Genomic DNA, 18,857 nt, shown 5'->3' on the forward strand with positions numbered 1-18,857 from the left:
CAGGCCTTAAAGAACTGAATAAACCGCATTTTCTGTTCGGAAGTATAGTTAATAATTGGGAAGATTCACGTGACTCCTGTTAAAATAGTCTCACACGCATGCTAAGAAAAGTGACCCGCGGGGGGGGCACAGCTATCCAGACGGGGCAGAGCAGGCGGATCGCTGTGAGTCGAGCAGCCTGCTACAAGTAGTTCAGAAACGCAAAGCAACAAAGAAACGTCTAAAAAAAAAAAAAAAAAGAAAAGTGACCCTTCACAAGCGTAAGTTGGCAGTCTCGGTTTGAAGGAACACTATTTTTACCACACAGAACTCCTTCCCTCAGCAAGCTTCCGTGCTTCTGATCTTGAAGTCCCTCTCGCACTGAGAGAAACCATGGCTTTTTTTCTTTGGCCATGGTCCTGTGAATCATTAGCAACGCTGTGACTGCAACTTAGACGTCCTGCTGTTTCCTTTCCGTCTCATTTTTTTCTGCCGATAAAAATTTCTAGGCTGCCACGTGACACAGAATTATTTGGCAGTAAGGGGGTGAGTTACAGCATGTGCATGTAACGTACTCAGTGCAAACATGATTACCATTTAAAAACCCAGCCTTGGGCTGGCTAGCTGGCTCAGCAGGTGTGGGTGCTGTCTCTGGGCCGCGTGGTGGCGAGAAAGAACCAAGTCCAACAACAGGTTGTCTTCTGACCTTCACACACACACACACACACACACACACACACACACACACACACACCAAAGAGTGTGCACTGCCCCCACCCCCCACCCTTTAAAAATCAGCTTTTTATTTGTTTTTTGAGTCTCTCTGTGTAGCCCTAGCTGTTCTGGAACTCCCTGTGTAGACCAGGCTGGCCTAAAACTCACAGAGATCCGCCTGCCTCTGCCTTCCCAGTGCTGGGATTAAAGGCCTGTACCACAACTGCCTGGCTAAAAATTCAGCTTTTAAATATTATTTAAATCTTGTGTGTGTTGTGTGTGTTGCCCACCTGTATGTTTGTGTACCATGTGCATGCAGTGCCCAATAAGGTCAGGAGAGGATGTTTGATCCACTGGACCTGGAGTTATAGATGCCACCGTGTGGGCGCCGGGAATCGAACCCCCGTTTTCTGAAAGAGCATTAAGTGCTCTTAACTGCCGAGCCAAATCTCCAGCCTAGGAATCATTTATTAAAAATATATCTCTAAAGACATCCTTGACTGTTGGGGTAAAATACCTTGAGAGGAGATACCTTAATCTTTAGGGAAGGAAGGTTTCTCTTTAGTGTACTCAGTATTTAGCGACAAAGAGTCGGTGGGTCTTTGAGAATTGTCATGGACAGAGAACACAAGCTTGCTTTCAGAATGAACTGGAACTAATCTCCCTTTCTTACACACACTGGTTGCTTTTTTTTCACCTGAGTTGGAAAGGGGGTTGGGTTTTCCTGGTTATGATGTTAAATAAACAGGGCCCTATAGGTGTTTGGCCCTCAGACCCAAAGTTTCATACAAAGAAATATGGGGACTGTAGTTCTGTGTGTCCTATCAAAGCAAAAACTGGCCCCTGCAACTGGGAGATGAAGTCCATGCTTGCCACACTTTCACAAACCGTGAGTGACAGTGAGTGTTGTGGCTGTCGGGCCCCTAAGGAGTGGTCGTTGACAGTGGTGTGGATTCCATCTTGTTTCTGAAGTGCTGTGGAGAGCTGCTCCTAAGTGGGCAGGATGGAGTGGGAGGGACACTGTGGCTCGGGAGACCATCTGCTTTTCCTTTACCTTAGCAAAGGAGCTCTGTGACAGCCCCACTGTTCTGTGACAGGAGGCCTGCTTCTCTGCCCTCCTTGGTCCACACTGTCTAGCTCTGTTGTTTTATCAGTCAGCATTAGGAAGTACAGCATCAAGTCATAACCTGTTAGTTACCATGAAGAAAACAATGGTGCCATCATTTCCATAAATGTAAGATGATTTTAGAGCCCTTCACCCCACCATGTATGGAGGAAGGCTTTTCAAAGGACACTGTCTTGAACTCTTCTGAAGGAGCTGGTACGCTTAGGTGAATCAGGCTGAGACTAAGCGCAGTGGAGATTACATGAGGACCTAGGGATTAGCGTGCAAAGCCTGCCCTGGGGCTGGTCACTTAACACTGGGGGGTGCTGTGGTCTGTGAGCCTCCTACAGCCCAGCCCCTGTGACAGCAAGGGCGCTCTGGAAGCTGCGGTTTGCATCTGTGACCTTGGTATTGGTCGGGTGTGCCCCGCACGACAACCCCCTGCCGCAGGTGTCCCTAACCCGCTCCCTTTCTCGCAGGTGCCTGAGATCATCAGTTCCATCCGGCAGGCGGGGAAGATCGCCCGCCAGGAGGAGCTGCGCTGCCCCTCTGAATTCGACGACACCTTCGCCAAAAAGTTCGAAGTGCTCTTCTGCGGCCGGGTCACTGTGGCGCACAAGAAGGCGCCGCCCGCGCTGATCGACGAGTGCATCGAGAAGTTCAACCACGTGAGCTGCAGCCACAGAGCCGACTGGGACGCGCCCCCGGGGCAGCTGCCAGCGCCCGGACCCCGGCCCATGCGCAAGTCCTTCTCGCAGCCCGGGCTGCGCTCGCTGGCCTTCAGGAAGGAGTTCCAGGACGCCAGCCTCCGCAGCAGCACCTTCAGTTCCTTCGACAGCGACATCGAAAACCACCTCATCGGGGGACACAATGTGGTTCAGCCCACAGACATGGAGGAGAACCGAACTATGCTCTTCACGGTAACAATCAGGGGCAGTTGTCTGCACCCTGGAGAGAAAAAAGTTGTCTTACGCATCCGTGGTTGTAGACATACATTCATTACAGAAAGAGTAGTTATGTAAAAGAGGTTCAAAAGGGATGTTAAACAATGTAAGTTTCAACACAATTTTACGTGGAAGATAGTCTCTTATTAATTTATAAACACCCATTGTTTATGAGGGTAATTATGATTTTTATTAACCTTATATTTAAAACTTGCACCCCAACTAAAATACTGGTTGGTTGCTTGTTTTTGTCTTTCTTTTCCAAACAGAAAATTGTTAAACTGATAGCCATATGGAAGAAAAGGAATAGATAAGGGAGCCAGCTGTTGCTGATTCATTGTGTCTTGGATTTTTCTGGATGGATGATTTCCCTGGGTGGGAATGGACAGGACTCTGCCCTCTTCCTGAAGTGAGCCGGTCTGTTGCGTTTTCCTTGGCGTATTTCTGCCTCTGAGTAATGTTAGGGAGCAAAACTGGCTTAGGTACCCTGTTAGCCTTTCTGTGCCAAGGAGAAAGGAACAGTGTGGTATGGCTGTAGCTGGGTTTAAAAATCCAGAGAATGGGAGATGGCGCAGCAGCTAAGAGCATATACCGCTCTTGCAGAGGAACGAGTTAGGTTACAAGCACCCACATCAGGTGGCCTGCAACCTCCTATAACTCCAGTTCAGGCACACATATTCACAGATTAAAGCATAATAAATTGTTAAAATTCCAGATGGTGTGTCGTGGTAATAGGGCTGACTTCCTCTCTTCGTAATGGACCTAGTACATGTAAGAGTGCTGGGTTGGCAGCGACACTTGGGCTTTAATCTGTGGCCTGTATGCTTTGTCCCAAACGCTGTAGTGTTAGAAAGTTGCCCGGTGTGTTTGTGTATAAGTGGCTACAATATGCTAGAAATGGAGCAGTGATTAGTCTCTGCTCACACGGAATTCAGATTCCAGCAATGCAGACAGGCTCTGACACCCCAGTAATGACGTAGTTGGATTGCAGTGAACACTGTGCAGAAGAAGTGGATGCTGTAGGAACGCCTGGGGAATCAGGAGAGGCATCTCTGAGGATGTGATTTTCACCTTTGTGCCCCTCGTGATCTCCGGCATTCTGCCTCCATGAGGCTGTAGATCCCTGTCTTGTTCTCTGATTTGTATTTCTTATCAAAGGGTAAAGAAGCTTGTGAATTAGAGTGATATGAGGTTGGGACTACTAACTTGTTGATCTTAAGGAAGGTTTCCATCCGTAGAAACCAACACACACTGGAACCGAGAAACTTCAGTATATGGAGGTGGGGCCCAGGGAGGCGGGGCCATGGGCGGGCCCCAGGGAGGCAGGGCCATAGGCGGGGCCCAGGGAGGCGGGCTTCCACAGCCATCCTGGCATGAGGACACTCTGGCTGTAGGTGTTTTGGAAATACTCAATAGAAACTATTGTTTTCTATTGTAAAGGAAACTCATTTCCTTTAGAAGGGGATGTGGACTTTGAGGGTTATTATTACCATTTAGCTGCGTGGGCCTTTCCTCTCAGAATGCTGCTGTATACATAGGTGTTTGTCTCCTATCATTTGAAATCCTTGGCATAAGCTGTAACCTTTAAACTCTTACAGTGATAGAGTTTTAGAAGAGAACCACTTCTAAACCACTTCCTTGTTGTCCACATAGGTTATGACACGTATAATGAATCAGTTTTCAGGAGAACCACATTTTTTTCTGTCTGTTTGTTTTTTAAGATTGGCCAATCTGAAGTTTACCTCATCAGTCCTGACACCAAAAAGATTGCACTGGAGAAAAATTTTAAGGAGATATCCTTTTGCTCTCAGGTAAATGCAGACAGATTGTTGATTACATTTCAGGTCTTCTAATAATTGCAGTAGAAGCACTGTTGTGTAAGAAAGCAGGTTTTTAATCTGGATTGGTGGTCTCTGTCTCATAGGGTACTAAGGCAAATTATAATCCTGGAATTAACAATTTTGCTTCTTGGAACAGTGTACTAGAGAAAATTGTCTACCTTCCTTTCTTTCCCCTGTCACTGGTATTAATACTTTCTAGCTATTTCCAATGGCTTATATGTGTGTGCATGTTTTATTTATAATTGGTATGTACATATGTGTGCACATGTCTTATGAATAGTTGATGGACATGCATGCTTTACATATAATTGATATATATTTGCACATGGTTTATATGTAATTGGTACATATGTGTGTTTTTTATATATAATTCATATATATGTTGTAAAGAAACTTATTTCTACTTTCTAGAAATTCTTAATTTTTTTATATTCTCGTTATTTCCTCTCCTGTAAATATGATGGATGGTACTTATCTTTGAGGAGGTTTTTACCCAGAATACAGTGTCTCCTGGAAACTTTCTGTGCTTGTTAGTCTGTCTTCCAGCTGTGTTTCATAGATTTGGGAGGAATCTGTCAACTGTGATAAGCCGGTTTTCTCTGGATTGTTCTGGCAAATAAGAGATCATTTATGTTACTATTTGGTGACTTATTTTTTCTTATATTCTAACTTTTCATTTCTGTAATAAGATGTAAAAATATTGTTTATTAATCTAAAATGTAAGCTTATTAAGTTGTCCAAGAGATATTGTTTTCAATTCTGATAATAAGTAATGTTCTTAAATTGAATAGGGAAGCTTTTTCAAAGAAACTGAAAAATCACTTTCCCCTCCATAGCAGCCTGTTATATGATAAGTTTGTTGATGGAGGACACTGATTAAGATCAGGATACATCAGCAGTTACTGACTGGAAAATACTTGCCTGAAAGTGATATTATCCTCAGAATCTTGATTTGATCCTCGTTATATTGAAATGTTAAAATGCTAGTTAGATATTTAAGGTCTCTCTATGCAGCCCATGCTGTCCTGGAACTTACTATGTAGACCGTGCTTGTCTTTGAACTCACAAAGATCAGTGCCTGCCTCTGCCTCCCAACTGCCGGAATCAGAGACCTGCCCCACCATGCTGGGAGACCTTTGCTTTTTTAGAGTGGTGTGATAGTTCATTCTTTCCTGAAGAAGTACAGTTCATCAGATCATCTGAACCTTAAGTTACACACACTCGTATTTCTGCATGGTGATGCTTTTAGAGGCCTTGATAATACTGGTGCCGGAGGGATGGCTCACTTGATGCTCTTGCTGAGGACCCATGTTCTGTTCCCACCACTCACATGGTAGCTCATATCCGCTTCTAAATTCAGTTCCATGGAATTGGACATCCATGTCTGACCTTCACTGACATCAGGCATCTACACAGTACACATACATACATCGAGGCAAAACACCACACATGAAATCAGTCTAAACATGAAAGAGAACTGTCCCGGTTGCTCCTGACAGACTTGCGAGGCAGTGGCAAGGCGCCTGTCAGCTTCTGTTCCCTGCTGCTCAGTCGAGCTTATGCAGTAAGGTTTATTCTTTAGAAAGAGCTCTTGGGACCCTGGAGAGCCCCGGCCTCAGTCTCAGAGACTTCAGAGCTGCTCGTCTTGTCATATAAGTAATTTTGCTGCTCATTCTTCATGCCAGCTCGGTTCAGTGTTGGCTTGTGATTTTAGTACAAACACATTTTCAATCTCTTTTTAACCTTTATATTTGTAAGTTGTATGTACGTGTTTGTTCGTGTGTGTTGGTGTGAGAGATGTGTCTTAATCTCTGGTGTCCTGTTGATTTTTAAAATAGTTTTTATTCCTTATTCTCCTCCCCACACCCCCCAGAGTGTAGTTTTTCTGGCAGCCACTCTCTACTTCCTTTTTAATACTAAAGTGAGCATTGAGATGTGAATTTTCCAACCTTGACTCACATTGTGAGATAGTAAATGTAGCATTTACTAGGATGCTAATCTTCATTTAAAAATACGTGTGCAGTAATCTCGTAGTGCTCTTTAAGTGGGGCAGCGTCACCATGAAGCTGTATTTCTGCCAGCACTGCTCTGTACCCCTCACATGTCCCCTTCTTCCTCCTCTCACAGGGCATTAGGCACGTGGACCACTTTGGGTTTATCTGCCGGGAATGCTCAGGTGGCGGCGGCGGAGGCTTTCATTTCGTCTGTTACGTGTTCCAGTGCACAAATGAAGCCCTGGTAAGAGGTCGACATTGCCCGCTGCAAGCCTCATGAGGAATTTCAGCCCTGCTGAGTTTCCTTGCTGACATGGCAATATATGGTTTAATTATTCACCTGAGACTAACACCTTTCTGCTGTGCATCCGAGACTCATTTGAATTTCATTTTAAATTTCAATATTTTTGAAAGACATGCTTGCTTTCGCTCTCTCCTCGAATGCAGCATTTAGAAACTTCGTTTTGCCCAAGTGTGGTGGCCCCTGTTCTTATAAATCCCGGCACTTGGGCCTGAGGTAGGAAGACTGCCAGCTAAAGAGCTTTAGGGCAGGTTCGTAACCCGCTTGAGCCATGTCGTGAGGCCGGGCACTAAAAAGGAACAGGGAAGAGAAAAGTTAAAAAAAAGAATCACTGTGAACTTGGACCAGAGGCGCTGGCTTTGTACTTAGTAATAAGAGTTTACCTTGTTCCTCGCCCGTGTTAAGAGCGCTGAATCTGTAAGTGGTCATCCTCAGACCACGGACCACAACCCTAGCAATTATTTCCACCGTGTTCTGTCCGTCCGTGAAGAACAGCCCAGAAAACAATTTACAGTGCGGAGTCTCTTGTGTAACCTTACGGTGACACTCCGTTCTTCTGTTCAGGTTGACGAGATCATGATGACTCTGAAGCAGGCGTTCACCGTGGCTGCCGTGCAGCAGACCGCGAAGGCGCCGGCCCAGCTGTGCGAGGGCTGTCCTCTGCAGGGCCTGCACAAGCTCTGCGAGAGGATAGAGGGTGAGTAGGGGGCACTTGCAGCCTGCAGCACAAACGCCCTGGGTGGGAACATTTGTGGCGCTCTTCTGCTGGGGCTGCGGCAGAGGTGAGCTCACACTGTGCGGTGGATGTATGCTGCGCGACAGGAATTTCTCCTGGGCATGATGGATGCAAAGCTGAGGACCCATATCTCCTCTTGCCATCTCCTCCACGGTGCTGAGAGTAAAGGAGAAGTTAGGTAATAAACGTCATCAAACGTTGATGGGTCCTTTGGATTGGCACCACAGAGAGATCGTCAGAGGAGACCTGAAGAATTTCTACCATGCTTTTCCAGTAGAGGATCCCCTCTAATCTATGTCAGCACAGTTTTAATGGAGGGGAGCAGAAAACAGGCTGCAGCTGAGGAGTCAGTGGCAGGGAATAGAAAGTGTGGTGACCATATTGACTATAGTTTCTAGAAGTTTACAAAAGAATGTTATCATCTGCAGGTATGTCGTTGATATTAAGAGGAACCGGTTATGGTGCAAAGTTGTTTTTAAAAGATACTATCAATGATCAGTTTTATCTTCATCATGTTTGTGAGAAAAAAAGTGAATTATTGTGTAATTTTATAAAGAAATTGGAAGATTGGCGCCATCTAGGGATAAACTAGCGTATAGCAAGCCCGGGATCCACGGCCCCAACTGTCATTGCAGCCAGCCAAATAGAGTGGAAGGATCCTTCTGAGCAAGGAATGTTCTGCTGGTAGCGTAAGTCTGGTGTGGGTCAACAGGGAGGGGTGGAAGATGAGGTGATGGTAGGTGGTCCATGCTCATTTGGGGCATCTGAAAAGTGAGGTGTTTGTGTTTCTCTTCATTTTGCATCTTGTCCTATGTGTAGGAAGATTTCTAAACATTTTTTTTTTGGTGTGGTTTTTGAAACTGTTACATGATTTAAATTACCCAGTTGTAAATTGTAAATTACCCAATTGTGTAAAAATGATCACAAAGATGTGATCATTTCTTCTGTATCTAAAATACTTGTCACAAACTATAATTCTGTAAAGAAAGACTATATTGACATTTAGACCTAAAAAAATTCTTTTTTTCTAAGTAATTGTGGGAAAAAATATACCCAAACATAAAATTTATCATTTTCACTTTAAAAACAAACAAACATACATACTGTTCAGTGGCCTTAAGTCCATTTACAGTGTAGAGTAACCCATTGCTACTGTCCATCTTCAGAACCTTCTCATCTTCCTGATTGTAGCTCATTCAGCAGTCTCTCCTCGTTGTAGCGTTCCCAGAGCCCCATGTAACCACCATTCTACTTTCTGTTTTCCTGTGTGTGTGTGTGGGGGGGAGTGTAATTTGTGGGGTGTGAATGAATGCATGCCTGTGCCCGCACATGCAGAAGCCAGAACAGGGAGACAGGTGCTCTCCTCTGTAATTTTCTGCCTGGATGCCTCGAGACAGGGTTTCTCACTGAACCAGAAGCTGTTTTCAGCTGGACTAGTTTGGCTGGCCAGTGAGTGCCAGGTCCACTTGTCCCTGTCTCCCAGTGCAGGAGTTACAGGCTCAAACTGGATGCTCTGCTTTGAACTCAGGGTCACTTACTTGGAGAGCAAGCACTCTCTTACTACTGAGTCTCTGTCCCTCTGTCTGTCTGTCTGTCTGTTTCTGTCTGTCTCTCTCTCTCTCTCTCTCTCTCTCTCTCTCTCACACACACACACACACACACACACACACACACACACACACCCAGAGTCAGTAGGATTTGGTTTCTTGTTTTGTTTTCTTTCACTTAACATTATGTCTTCTGGGTTCGCTCACTTTGTATGTGTTGGAATCTTATTTCTTTGTATGGTTGAAATATTCCATTAATTACATCTGTTTATTCATCATTGCACATTTGGATCCTTTTTGCCTTTTAACTGTGTGATCAGTAATGCTAAGAATATTGGTAGACAAACATCTACTCAGGTTTCTGCTTACAGTTCTTTTGGGTAAGTAAAATTGCTGCTTTATATGGTAAGTCTCCTAGTTAGGATTTCTATTGCTGTGATGAAACACCATGACCAAAGCAGCTTGGAGAGGAAAGGGTTTATTTGGCTTACACTTCCATGTCATAGTCCATCACTGAAGGAAGTCAGGACAGGAACTCAAACAGGGCCAGGACCTGCAGGCAGGAGCTGATGCAGAGGCCATGGAGGGGGCTGCTTACTGGCTTACTCCTCATGGCTTGCTGTGCTTCCTTTCTTACAGAACCCAGGACCACCAGCCCAGGGATGGCACCACCCACAGTGGGCTAGGCTCTCCCACATCAATCACTAAGAAAACGCTCTGTAGGCTCCATACAGCCTGATCACATGGAGACATTTTTCTCAATTGAGGCTCCTTCCTCTCAGATGACTCTAGCTGTGTCAAGTTGACATAAAACTAGCCAGCACAATGAGTCTATTAACTTTCAAGCCCTCCTATATTGATCTATAGTGATTATATTTGTACCATACACAGATTCTAACTTCTCGGCATCCTTACAAAAATGAATTTTATGACGGTAGCTGTCCTAATAGGTATGAAATGTTATCTGGTTATTTTTTTAATAAGGTAAATTCGCAGCTGACTTCATAAAGTCTGAAAGGGTTCGCTTTGGGCAGTACAGTGCTCTTGAAGTGAGTGTGACTGATGTATTTTTAAAGCTAGTTTCCTGTCGTTACTCTTTGCCGACAGCATATACACTGTGTCTGGGAATGAGAGTGTTGCTTTAACAAGGGGTCCCGACGGAGAGGCTTACCAGTTCTGTCCTAGTGGCTGTCAAGATATGGTAAATGATGATGGAGATGTCCCTCAGGGCCTAGTGAGAACCAGCAGTGGCTCTGGCCTTACAGATAGAGGAGGTCATGATCTGCGGCGCTCGCTGCTGCTGAGTTCCATTTGGGAAAGCTGTATGGAGCCTGAGTGTTCAAAAAGTTACAGCTGGAACTTTTATGCAGGATCAGGATTTCACTATTGTAGTTTGGGGAATAATCATTCCATTCTCTTTTACATGATAAAATCCAAAGCAGGAAACTGTAGAAAGCATTCATTACACATTAAACAGAGCCACGAGGAGTCTGGGGAGTGTGTGTTTTACCCACTGTGGGAAGCATTTTTAAAGGATTAGGTGGCGATTCATGAGAGGCCACCTTGGTTAGAAGTACTGATGACTTAGTGGACAGATTTGGGATCCATTGATTTTTGTGGTTGTCTCCCAGTAAGTGGAATGGAGTGAAAGGCATTGTGTATTACTGTAAGGGTAGTCTTGGCTGGGGACATAGCTCAGTGGTAGAACACTGACCTAGCATGTATGAGGTTCCAGGTTCCATCGCCAAGAACTCCCACCGAGCATCTCGTCATTGCTAATTGAGCATCCCTGATTCTAAAAATCTAAAAGGCTCCAAAATCCAGGACTGTGGCTCAGTGGTAGAGTGTTTGCCTTGCTTGCTAACACCCTGGGTTCAATGCCCAGGACTGCCAGGAAAGAAAGTGTTCCACCAGGAAGTTAGGGTTTGACCAAGCACTCCACAAACTGTAGAAAGGACCAGTAATGTGAGCACAAGAACAAGAAGAAAGACTTATAACTGTTTTCTTAAGCAGTTGGTGTAGTCAGATGATGTCTCAGAGTGTATAAAGTAGAATACATACATTGTCTCAGTTTCTAATCTCAGGATTACTAAAAAGGAACTTCCTACCTCAGTGACTGTTTGGAGGCATCAACATAGGAAGTATTGAATGAAATGGCAATAGTTTTATGGTGGCCTCTTAGAGTTCCTCTTGGTTGGAGACAAAGTAAGGAAGAATGACATTCTAGAAGCTGAGGTGCCCGCTGTGTTCTGCAGAGTCAGTACCCAGTGCCTAGTGCAGCCAGTAAGAGGGACATTGGCTTTGGGCAGGCCGACCACCGGCTCTGGGCAGGCCGACTACCGGCTTTGGGCAGGCTGACTACCAGCTTTGGGCAGGCCGACTGCCGGCTTTGGGCAGGCTGACTACTGGCAGGCCTTCTGACCTCTCCCGAGTTCCCAGGCTCCTGTGGACTGCAGCAAACTCAGCTGTAAAGCAGAGGTATTGTTTCCTGAGTCCCAGCAGACTCCCTGCTCTGGCAGGGTTTTCCCCAGCTCTCAGGCATGGAGACACATTGCCCTCTGCTCATGCTGTTGAACTACCCAAAGGACTCATAGTCTTCAGTCACTCATCTGTTCCCCAGGCCCCTTACCACCTCCCGCTGAGCAGAACGTTCCCATGCAGCCGCACCTGCAGCTCAGGAGGTTGATTGATTATTTGAATCAATTGAATTGGAACAGTCCCCCTCTACTCCACCCCACCCCACCCCATCCCACCCCACCTCTGATATGATGTAATTGTAGTTTTTGGCTTTATAAACACTGCCCTGCCTCAATTCAGAACAAGTGTCTCTGGTGGGAGGAGCCTGCTCTCCGTCACCAACTTGGACAGAGGACTCAACTTGGCCTTATATTCTTGGTGGCCCATAAATGACTCATGTGGATACTTCACGCCACGCTTCACCACCCAGCCCCTAAGCAGGGTTCCCCCTCAGCATCGGGAGACTTGGGCTGGTAGAAGAAACCAGCAACAGGTCTTTATTTGGTGGCGGTCGATTTAGCAAATTCTTTCATTTCTTAGTCTTTACATCTGTGACATTTATACTTGCCATCAAGAAAACACACAAACTAGGCCCTGAACTGTATTCATTCAGAATGGAATGTCTTAATGTTAGATCCTAATGAATGCTGGGCTTTTCTGTAGTCGTTTTTATAAGTGTTCCTCAGAATCCTTGGTGATGTTAATGAACTGGTCCTAAGATGTGAAGCACATGATAGAGGAACACTGTCAGCCATGTGAGTTGCTGTATGAAGGGAACATAAGTACAATTCAAGGGAGAAATACGGAAAATTTTCAACTCAGTTCCACTGGCTTTTCATGTTCTCATGTAGTTAGAAGAGTTTGTCGTTTTTGAAGAAAATGTTTGGATGGTCTGCAGTATTTTAACACCGAGAAAGTGATTTGGAGCTGCATGTATCTGCGGCAGAGTACAAACATTGTTGTTTGAAGACGTTTTATAAACTCTGTGTCCTTGGTTTTCCTGAATATGAAATTGGGATAATTGCGTACTCTCGTGGAGTTGTCGTCAAGTGGAAGCGCCCTGAAGGGGGAGGGGGAGGGTGTGAAGGGAAGGCGTTTGGGAGGTGGTAACTCCAGCTCTGAACTTCCTCATAGATCCTTTGTCCTTTTCTCTTCCCAACAGGAATGAATTCATCTAAAACCAAATTAGAACTCCAGAAGCACCTGACCACACTGAGCAACCAGGAGCAGGCAACCATTTTCGAGGAAGTTCAGGTACAGCACTCTAGTGTCTAGCAGGACAGTGCACCAGGCAGCCTGCTGGTGAGGTGAGGAGTCGGCCTGTCACCCCCACAGGGGCATGAGCCAGTGTTGTTATTATAGTGGGAGACCCTCGGACCAGGAGTCAGAGGCCTGGGTGTCGGTCCACTTGCTCTCCTTTGCTCCCCAGAATCTTCTGTCAGCCTCTTCCCACTTGGGATTTAATCTCCCACCGTGGGAGTCACAAGACATTTGTATATGGATGTAAGCATAATTGTTCCCCCAGCATTTTTTTTTTTTTTGCCTTTTTTGAAAATACATGTCATGTTATGTGTTTAGAACCGTATACTAAATTGACACTCAAAAATCAGGACAGAACAAAACCACCACACACAGAAGCATACTCAAAAGTTGTGTGCATTAAACCTGAAGTCCGCTCTCGCTGTGCTTGGAGCTGCTGCATCCGGGCAAACCAGGTCGAGTGGCCCATGGCCTGCTTGCCGTGAGTCTCTAAGGAGCTCAACACAGTTTTCATGTCTGCCAGAGCTGGGAGCCATTTTTTTTCCTGGCACTTTTCAAAGGAGGCAAGTACACTGGGACAAAGAATTAATGTCTTTGGTGTGTGTGTGCACATGTGTGCGCGCGTGTGTGCCTGTGTGCACTAGTGACTTGGCAAGTTCTCCAGTTCAGGGGTGATTCAACCAAACAAGCAGCTAGCTGTGTGTTGTTCTCACCCCTTCATGGGGAGGCATGAAAAGGTCTGCTTTTCTTTCTGGTCTCAGTAAAGTTCTCTTGATTCCCCCATTCTTCTGTAGGAGTGGCATGCATTTCCACAAAGAAAGATTAGGGAGGTTTTTTGCTGCTGTTGTTTTGATTTCACAAATGGCCTTGTGGGTTGTTTTCACAATGTTTATTTGCCTCTGTGTTTTGTTGAGACTCACCACTTCACTTCTCATTCTTAATGCATTGCAACTGGAGCCAAGGCCATCAGTGCCAGCCCACTTAGGCTGTGGTACTACCAAGTCACCCTGGGAGCATCGTCCTGGCAAGCATGGAAGACGTACTTCCCTTCCTTAATGCTGCTTTTCACTTTCATATAGACCGTACCATGTAGCTTTCCCTACACAGAGTGGTGATGACTCAATATGGGCAATTCCCAGAACCCCTCCTGTGGGAGTGAGAAGCCTAAGGAATATATATGATCCCTCTCCTCCATGACAGAGACACTTGGAAAGAGCAAGAAGCATCCAGCCGGTATTGCAGAGCACAATTCAGTGTTCTTCACAGCTCTGGGTTTTTGAGGGCTCTGAAGAACAGGGCAGCCATGCTGTTCACTGGCTTCAAAACCCAGCTCATCCGTTACCCTCCGCCAATACAAATGTGGACTCCTTTTGAGAAATATGTATTTGGTGGTGTATTGATGGCCTTCCTGCATGGCTTCTCTGGTTTTTCTAAAACATTTTATAGGCTCAGTTACTAATCAGTGATGGGTGGTAGTCCCGACTAATGTAAAGGTCATATAAAAATGTGATATAGTCTTTCCTGGGGGTAATTTATTTCTGAAAAACCCTCCCAAAGGCCAATTATATTAGGCCAGTGTAATTACCTTTGAAATCGATAATTATTATTTTGTTATTAACCCGTGTATATTATACACAGTGTTTCTTTAAAAGAAAGCTTAAATAATAACTAGGCAAATGGTACTAGAGATGATGGCAGCTGACCTTAAGCCCTCAAAGTACTCGATGGCAGATGGGCACTGAGATATTAGCCTCTCATCTCCCAAAAGGACCCACAACACCACAGAACTACCTTTGTGTTTACAAGTTTGAAGTGTGTGGTTTACAAACACATCTCTGGCAGTCAACACGGGGTCTCCCTCTCTTCTCACACTGCCCCCCTCTTTTTGAGTGCCTCAGATTGCATTGGCCCTCTTCAGCAGAAATTGCTGCCCTCAAGCTAACATTGTAGTAATAATAATAATAAAAATAACTACTCAGAGTCTTTCATTAAATATTCAGTGTTGTGCTAGCCAAGTGAAGCATGTCTTAAGTAACTTCCTTGGAGTACCTTAGACTTTTTGTACTGTCAGGATCAGGATTTTTTCTCTTGCTTTTATGATACTTTAGAAGACCCTCGGAGAAACAAAGTCGAGAGACAAATTAACTTTTAGCAAGAAGTTGGCTGTTTCGGATTGTTTAAATTGATGTAAACATGTCTATAGAAAAGCATACCAACTGATGGTCTATGAACTTGTGTAGTCGGCACCGAGGTTGAGCATAGAACCTTTTCTTTCCTGCCAGACACCCTTCATTGCTGCCCTGGGTAACTGCCACCCCAGCTCCTCACACCTGAGTGTGAACAAGCAAGTTAATTATTGGCCACAAAGTGATGCTGCTCAACTTGGTTCATAGTCATTTTCGTGATTGTCACTCTGATTAATGAGTGTGTCTAAAACTTGAAAGAAGCAGTGGTTTAACCACTGTACAGAATGGTGAAGCCACATGAGAGATTGGAGGATCATGACACATCTCTAACTCGTTTGAATGCACTAGGAGGGTAGCCTCTCGATATTTCAGTTACTTGGAGGAAGTACTTATTTCTTGACTTTGTGTGACACCACAGATAATGCATTGCTGCTCCAGTGCGGGGATTGCCTTGGGATACTTAATACGTCCCAGCAGGGTCTCCTGGCTCCTGTGGTCAGTGGGCAGCAACTGCAGTACTCTAAGATGCCTGCTTGTGATTTCGTTTTCTGCCAATGTGAACAGCTTGTCCCTCTCCCTTTGTCTGGCTGCCTCTGTATGAGTATGTGTGAGCACCCTCAGCTTTCACTGTGTAGGTCCAGTGACCAAGCTTGGGTCAGCTAGTTGGCAGCAAGTGCCTTGGTCTGCTGAGCCATCTTGTCAACCTTTAAGACTTGCCATTTAAAATGACCTATTTCTAAGGAAGAGCATATCAGAAGCCTGGATGGAGGTTTCCTTTGTCTTTAATGCTTTTGACTCTAAGGTTAATACCATTGTCCCTTAGTTAGCTGGGAAGAGATATGCCAATAATGGCATTGCCCCAGACTCTCCTGCTTGTCCAGTTGATCTGTTTGTCACTCTCTTGACCTGTTAAAGGGCAGGCTTGAAATCTGGAGATAAAGAGGAGGACTGGGCAATGGAGCTGGTAGTATTAGCAAAGCTTATGGGTCAGTTATCTGTCCCTCTGGGGTAATTTAGGTACTGGTTTAATTTATGTTCACAGAAAGTAATGTATTAAGTTAGATGAATTTTAAAAATACACCATGGCTAGTATTTCAGATGCAAAGATTTGGGAGCTAGAGGAGACCACGGTTAATTAGGGGAAGCTAGACAGAATGAATTGGTTTCGGCAAGTAACTGCAATGTACAAGGGTTGATTTGTAGAACGATGTTACCATGTCAGTGCTAACAAATTAAAAGTCCTAGAAAGGATGTCAAGGAAAAAGGCTCAAAAGGGGGAAGGAAAAGGAGGAAAGGAGGAAACAGAGGAGGAGAGGGAGGGGAAGAGAGGCCAGCATGAGACCTTGGCATGCAGTTTTTCACGGACATATCTGCTTCATGGGAATGTGACAGAGTGCCTCATAATGAGCACATTCACCATGCGACAGCGTGACCCTGGATCTGATGGCCATGTTCTTTTCTAGGTCCCTAACCCTAAGGTATTACAAATGTGTAATCATTATGACTTTGGGTGTTCACATAGATCTTGCTTTACCTGTTTTTAAAAGCTGTTTATTTATTAACTATTTTGATCGCCACTATCTGATGTTAAAAAATTTATCTTGGGTAAAAGAATATCAAAGATCAACTCCTAAATCTGGCTCAAGCGTTCTGCTGTCTGTCCTTTTTAAAAAATGACCTCCACTCTTCGGGTCACTGGTGCCCTCTAGTGAGAGTGTTGAGAAAAAGCACTAGTTGCTAGGTGGAAGCTGTTAGCCCTTTGGAAGGGGATGTGTTAGCAGTTTTGTTGACAATTAAAAATAAATACAATGTTTATGCTTCTGTTTTGTTTTTGTTTAAAGAAATTGAGGCCAAGAAACGAGCAGCGAGAGAATGAATTAATTATTTCTTTTCTGAGATGTTTATATGAAGAGAAGCAGAAAGAACACAAGCACGTGGGGGAGCCGAAGCAGGTACGCACGCACGCTGTGATGCCCTGAACTTCTGTAGGGCCACTCTGGACGCAGTCGGGATTGGGGATCGGCAGGAGCGTCTTCTTCACCATGGGCATTCTTTCATTGTTGCACACACAGAGAGAAGGAGGGAGTGTTAGTTTTGCTAACGATGACAAGAGACATTTCTGTCTGCACCTCAGCAGGCTGTCCCGCAGCTCTGATCTGAAGAGTCGCCTGGGACTTGGGAAGCTGGTCTTGTCTCCTTTGTCCAGCTGCCTTGGGAGTATGCACAGGGTCTGCAAGGTTCTTGTATAAATGCTTCGTAAATGTGAGACAGTGCCCTTGGCCTGCCAGATGAAGTGTCATTCAGTCACCCCCACCCCATGTCTGTTCCTGCTCACACACTTACTTAGTTCTTGTGGGGTACCATGCCAGAAACTGGGACTTCTCATCTCCCACAGACTCTGCCTTCAAGACCTTTGAGTATGGGGTCCAGCATACATGTGCCATGGACCAAGTCCCTGTATCTCTTGTTAGTTCATTATTAATAGCTTCGATCCCTGAGCATTTTATATTTGCTGAGGTTACTGGTCCAGAAAATCTAGAGGAGAAAAAAAAATCAGTGAAGGGCCGTCAGGTTCCTTAGTTTTGTAAGTGTGCGTTTTCTTGTCTGTTTAAACCTGTTCCAGACACACATTCCCACGGCCGAGGGCACATGAGTACAGGTGCTCGGAGCCGTGCCCTGGGTGCTCTTCCCCACGGCTCCCTTGCCGTCCGGCAACCTGAACCGGGTGCTGTTTGAGTTGGCACAGGCTTGGCAACTCCTTCAGTAGGTGTCTACTTGCCAGTCGGCCTTGGCAATCAAGTCCTTCTCCTGAACTGTCAGAGCTCCTGAGATCTCTGAAACTGTTTTGTTTTGCTTTCTCCTTGGCCAGTTTAGGGCCTGGCGCAGTGGCCCTACATGGAGATAGCAACTGTACCCTCAGGTTTGGGCCTCAGTCTGCTCCAGCCCTCCCTCCCTAGCCTGTTCCTGTAGGGCCATCCTGGGGTCCCGAGCCTACCTCTTGACTAGTGACATGACCCATCTAGTCAGGCTTTCTAGTGACTTCTCTAGTTCCCTTCAGCTGATTTATTTCACACACCCACACACACACCACACACACACACACACACACACACACACACACACACACACCCACCTTTTTTTTTTTTTTTTTTTTTTTTTTTTTTCGAGACAGGTTTCTCTGTGTAGTTTTGCGCTTTCTGAGCTCACTTGGTAGCCCAGCTGCCTCGACTCACAGCGAGCAATCCGCCTGGCTCTGCTCCGAGTGCTGGATTAAAGCATGCGCACACGCCGGCGACACACACCACCTTTTAACACCTTGTACCACAAAAATCTTTTCTGACTTTTTTTTTTCCTTTGAGTCAGTCTGGCAGGAAATTGTTAATTTTGAAATGGCTTATAACTGTTTTAAAAAAAAAAAGAATGAAGTACTTACAGTAGATGAAGTTTTGACCTAAGTACAAATTAATTTTTATGGACTCACGGTAATACCTTTATGATTTGGGCATAGGTCAGTCCCTTGGAGAAATAATGTGTAATGTCTTTTCCATTTCCCAAACACAAGAGACTGAGCCTCTCTGTCGGGACTGGCGTTTGCAGCACATCATACTTACAAGTATTCCATTCAGATTGCAGAAGCTTTTTTTTTTTTCTCCCTATGTAGAGCAGGCTGGTCTTGAACTCGAAGCTGTCCTCTAGCTTCTGCCCCTGCCTTCTGGGTGCTAGAATACAGGCA

At 45.2% G+C, this 18,857-nt stretch overlaps 1 protein-coding gene across 4 annotated transcripts in view; it reads left to right on the forward strand.

Moving 5' to 3' along the window:
- The window catches only part of Tbc1d1 (TBC1 domain family member 1), a 198,287-nt gene that overhangs the window by 108,488 nt on the left and 70,942 nt on the right, over nucleotides 1-18,857 (forward strand). For all 4 annotated transcript variants that reach the window (XM_028868133.2, XM_028868134.2, XM_028868136.2 and 1 more), the window contains 6 exons: nucleotides 2,278-2,718; nucleotides 4,464-4,553; nucleotides 6,711-6,821; nucleotides 7,443-7,575; nucleotides 12,841-12,932; nucleotides 16,966-17,076. Coding sequence is in view for 1 of the 4 variants with exons in the window: in XM_028868136.2 (XP_028723969.1) it covers nucleotides 2,278-2,718; nucleotides 4,464-4,553; nucleotides 6,711-6,821; nucleotides 7,443-7,575; nucleotides 12,841-12,932; nucleotides 16,966-17,076 (978 nt within the window). In the remaining 3 variants the exon portion in view is untranslated. The remainder of the gene's footprint in view (nucleotides 1-2,277; nucleotides 2,719-4,463; nucleotides 4,554-6,710; nucleotides 6,822-7,442; nucleotides 7,576-12,840; nucleotides 12,933-16,965; nucleotides 17,077-18,857) is intronic.

The sequence above is a fragment of the Peromyscus leucopus genome, chromosome 10 (assembly GCF_004664715.2).
Source record: "Peromyscus leucopus breed LL Stock chromosome 10, UCI_PerLeu_2.1, whole genome shotgun sequence".
Lineage (NCBI taxonomy): Eukaryota > Metazoa > Chordata > Mammalia > Rodentia > Cricetidae > Peromyscus > Peromyscus leucopus.